The 3839-nt window shown below is 40.2% G+C and overlaps 1 protein-coding gene across 3 annotated transcripts in view; it reads right to left on the bottom strand.

The window, feature by feature from the left end:
• LOC107635522 overlaps positions 1 to 3551 on the bottom strand; it is a 3971-nt gene extending 420 nt beyond the window's left edge. Inside the window, exons 1-3 of one of the 3 annotated variants that reach the window (XM_016339010.2) lie at positions 3340 to 3551; positions 2548 to 2897; positions 385 to 2282 (exon numbers count right to left, since the gene is read on the bottom strand). In XM_016339010.2, coding sequence (XP_016194496.1) covers positions 389 to 2282; positions 2548 to 2894 — 2241 coding nt within the window. In that variant the 5' untranslated portion in view covers positions 2895 to 2897; positions 3340 to 3551 and the 3' untranslated portion in view covers positions 385 to 388. Of the gene's footprint in view, positions 1 to 384; positions 2283 to 2547; positions 2898 to 3339 lie in introns of those variants that run through there. The other 2 variants (XM_016339019.2, XM_016339027.2) reach the window with 2 other exon arrangements.

The following is a 3839-nucleotide window of genomic DNA, read 5'->3' on the forward strand; positions in this document are numbered from 1 at the left end:
AACCGTCAATGCATAACACAACAAAGGGTTAGTTCATAACTCTATCGACCTCAATATTCAAAAAGTAGACAAAACATGCTAGGATCAGATCATTCATGGCATGCATATGAATGCCTATCAAAGATCAGCAGCCAAGAGCAAGGCAAAATCATCAGAAGGGACTATAGCATAAGCATGTTGTAAAAGCGCGCGCATACAAAGCAAGTTAGAAACTCATAATTGATGCCTAGCTCACATGACACAGCAAAAAGATCATTAATCTTAAAATCCACCTCTCCTAATTCTTCTTTTTTACTTGTTAATATTCATTCATTTACTTAAAAACATATATACATGCACAGACATGCGTCATAAATGCAGGGAGAGAGAGGGAGGACTGCTCACCATGCTATACATTTTTGCATGTCTTCCTATTGTGCCCAAGTCCTTTGCACTTGCCACACTGAAGCTGACGTTTGATTACGTCTATCGTTTCAACTTGCTTCATTTTTGGCCGGCCCGGGGGCCGCTTAGTTGGTGGAGGGGTCACTGTAACTATCATGGTCGATTCACCGTCAACTGGTTTTTCAAAATCATCTGGCAGGGGATGAATCGATTCTGTGTACGTTTGCCGATAATTCTCGACAGTGAAGTATCTAGAACAATAATCATATGGGCTCCTATCAGAACATTCACAGACAGCAATTGCATGACAGCAAGGCAGTCCACTGAGTTGCCATCCCTTGCAGCTACAATCTAAACGATCCATATCAACAGTATCAACGGATTCTCCGCGGACCTCATATGTGCTACCTTGTAAGAGCAACACTTGAAGTGAACGAGCAACTGATGTTTCTTTTTGAAGCATTTCCTCCTTGGATGGTGTCAATTTGGTCATCCATTGGTTAGATTCCTCCCTTCGTGCACAAATTGCTTCCATCATTTTACCACGTAATACATCAATCATTTGGGTAATTGGCAACTCGTGTGCCTCGGATACCCAACTGTAGAATTGCTGTCCAACATTTGATGTCATATGATTATACCTTATTCCACTAAAGTATGCATTGGCCCAGTGCTCTGGCTGACTTTGTACAACCCATTCATAGGCTTCAGGAGAAATACCTTTTATGTTCTCAACACAACGATCAAAGGTCTCCGATTTGGGTGCATAAGCAGCAGAATAGAAATCATTAATCAAGAATCGTCTGGCCTCATGAGAGAATTGTCCCTTCAAATCCTTGTTCAGTTTGTCAGCAAGGTGGCGTAAACAATATCCATGGTGGCCTTTGTCAAATACCTCAGCTATTGAATTTTTTAGACCATTCTCAAAATGTGCAACAAATGTAATCTCCTCAGACGGTGATATCGCTGACTTCAGCTCGTGCAGAAACCAATGCCAGTTATCCTCTGTCTCAGCATCTACAACGGCAAATGCTACAGGAAAAATGGCATCGTTCCCATCCACAGCTGTTGCAGCCAATAATTCCCCTTGGTACTTCGAATTTAAAGGAGTTTGGTCAAGGAAAAGAAGAGGGCGACAGCCTTGCTGGAAACCAGATATTGAGGCATGAAATGATACAAACAGACGATGGAAACTTGAGTCCTCTTTAGTCGTAAATGCAGCAAAGCTCCCTGGATTGCTCTCTTTTATCTTCTCGCAGAATAATGGTAGCTGGGTATATGCCTCTTTATAGGAGCCTTGGAGTTGCTCTCTAGCAATCTCTTTCGCCCGCCATGCTTGAGAATAATTTAACTGAATCCCATACTCCCGCTTTATGTCATCTGCTATATCCTTTGGCTTGTAATTGGGTGACGCTTTCAACTTCTCTTTGATGATACTTCCTACCCAACCCCTAGTTGCCCGATACCCAGCTTTAACAGCAGATCCTTCACAAGTATGATTTGAGTTCATTTTCTTAATGCAAATCAATTGCGTGGTTGACAATTTTGATGCATATATCCTCCATGGACAGCCTTGGGATTTACATTTGACAGTGACACGATGACTGTCATTCTTTTTATATTTGTAAGCAAATCCATGAGCAATAGAGTATTTATGCAACGCGTCACGGAACTCGCTGAAACTATTAAACCTCTGGTCCACTCCAGTGATGGTATTTTCCCATTGTAGTGCAGCTTTATGATGCCTCTCTTCAATGGCCCCAGAAGGAAGAGAACATGAAATGGCTTCAATAGCTACATCCACCTCAAGGTTATCCATGCGTTGTGTGACATCGGCAGGGGCTTCAACAAGGGCAACACAAGGGACGATAGCTTCTGACGCCGTTGTCCTGCTTGACCTGCAATGATAAGTACACCCTAAAATTTTCAAAACAATACACAAATTAAGTCATGACGGTAATATATGCTATGGCTATTCATTTTGGCCACAATCAGATCTTTAAATTGAGACAACAAGAAACTCTGCTGACACATAACAACAATACACTAACTATGATTTATCCAATTATGGGCCAATCAAATTACCATATCCCACTTAGTGTCCAGGGAATTATATGCCAATGTACAAATGGAACAATAAACAACAAGAACTAGTTTAACTACCTACTAGCAGGCATGTTGGACGTATTTCGAGCCGCTCCTTCCTCCGAAATAACGAACACGTCAACGGTTGTAGCTTCCCCAGCAAAACTGACCATGCGCTGCAAATCCTTGTCCTTTGATATTGTGATTAGTGTCCTATTGTTGCCAGGTAGGAAGTACTTGATAATCATGGTGTTTGCATTGCAGTTGAACATTTCCGCTATCTCTGACTTGAAATCAGCTAACTTTGTCTGGTGATCAATGTCTATTGCATATGCATCCCCACCATTGTATGACAACGATCCATCTTTGTCTGCCACAAACTCACCACCTGATTGAACTATAGTTATCACCCTCTTCGTAGCCATGGCCTATCAAACAGCAAATACATATATCTACTCATTAAACCTGACACAAGTGAGGAATATGTAGCTCCAAGAGCACAGATTTTAAGACAGGTAAACAGTGAAATGGTTTGCATGTAGCTCTTCAACTCTAAATTTCAAATCACGAACAGGTAAAATTTTGTTATCAGTATCAATAAATAATATGTGTATAAATTAAATAATATCCAGAATGGAAGGTCAACATACAGCACAACACATGATGGAATTTTGCTACAAAGGCTCAATCTTTAACAAAAAAACATAGATACCCATATGAAAACATTACAAAAGGGGGAAAAGCTTCAGCGATGGAACAAGAGAAAACTAATTAGTATCATCCCCAAAGGGGGATAACAAAACAGTGATAGAAAACAATGTAATTGAATTGAAGTAGGAATGGGATGAAGAAGTAGAAGAAGAATAGAACCCTAATGAAGGCAGAATGAGAAGGCACCCTGGGAAGCTGCAATCGTTGTTGGTGTTTGCGGAGAAACCTTGAAGTTGGAGGCTTTGGTTGTGGGCGTGGCCGAACCAATTCGGAGAAAAAGAGAAAGACAGAGAAAGGGAGGCGCTTCCTCTGTTTCACGCCCAAATCCGTAACAGTATCAGTGTGTGCGCATCAGAGACTCATGCGACGTCGTATTTGCGATTTTGCAAAATGGTACTTTTCAGTTTTTAATATCAGCCGTTGATTTCAACATGTTACCGCAAAGTGGCTCCACTAAGTTATTGACGGCTACTGATTAGCATTCGAATCTTTTTGTAGTTAGAAAATCGATTTTATTAGGTAGATAATGACTTTGTAAATAAGAAATGGATTCTAAAATTGATTTAATAAAGTAAAAAATACTTCATCCTAAATTATTTCTTAAATTCTAATATTAGAATAATTATCTGCATACCTATTAAATTGAATATTCAGCTATT

The sequence above is a fragment of the Arachis ipaensis genome, chromosome B01, assembly GCF_000816755.2.
Source record: "Arachis ipaensis cultivar K30076 chromosome B01, Araip1.1, whole genome shotgun sequence".
NCBI lineage: Eukaryota > Viridiplantae > Streptophyta > Magnoliopsida > Fabales > Fabaceae > Arachis > Arachis ipaensis.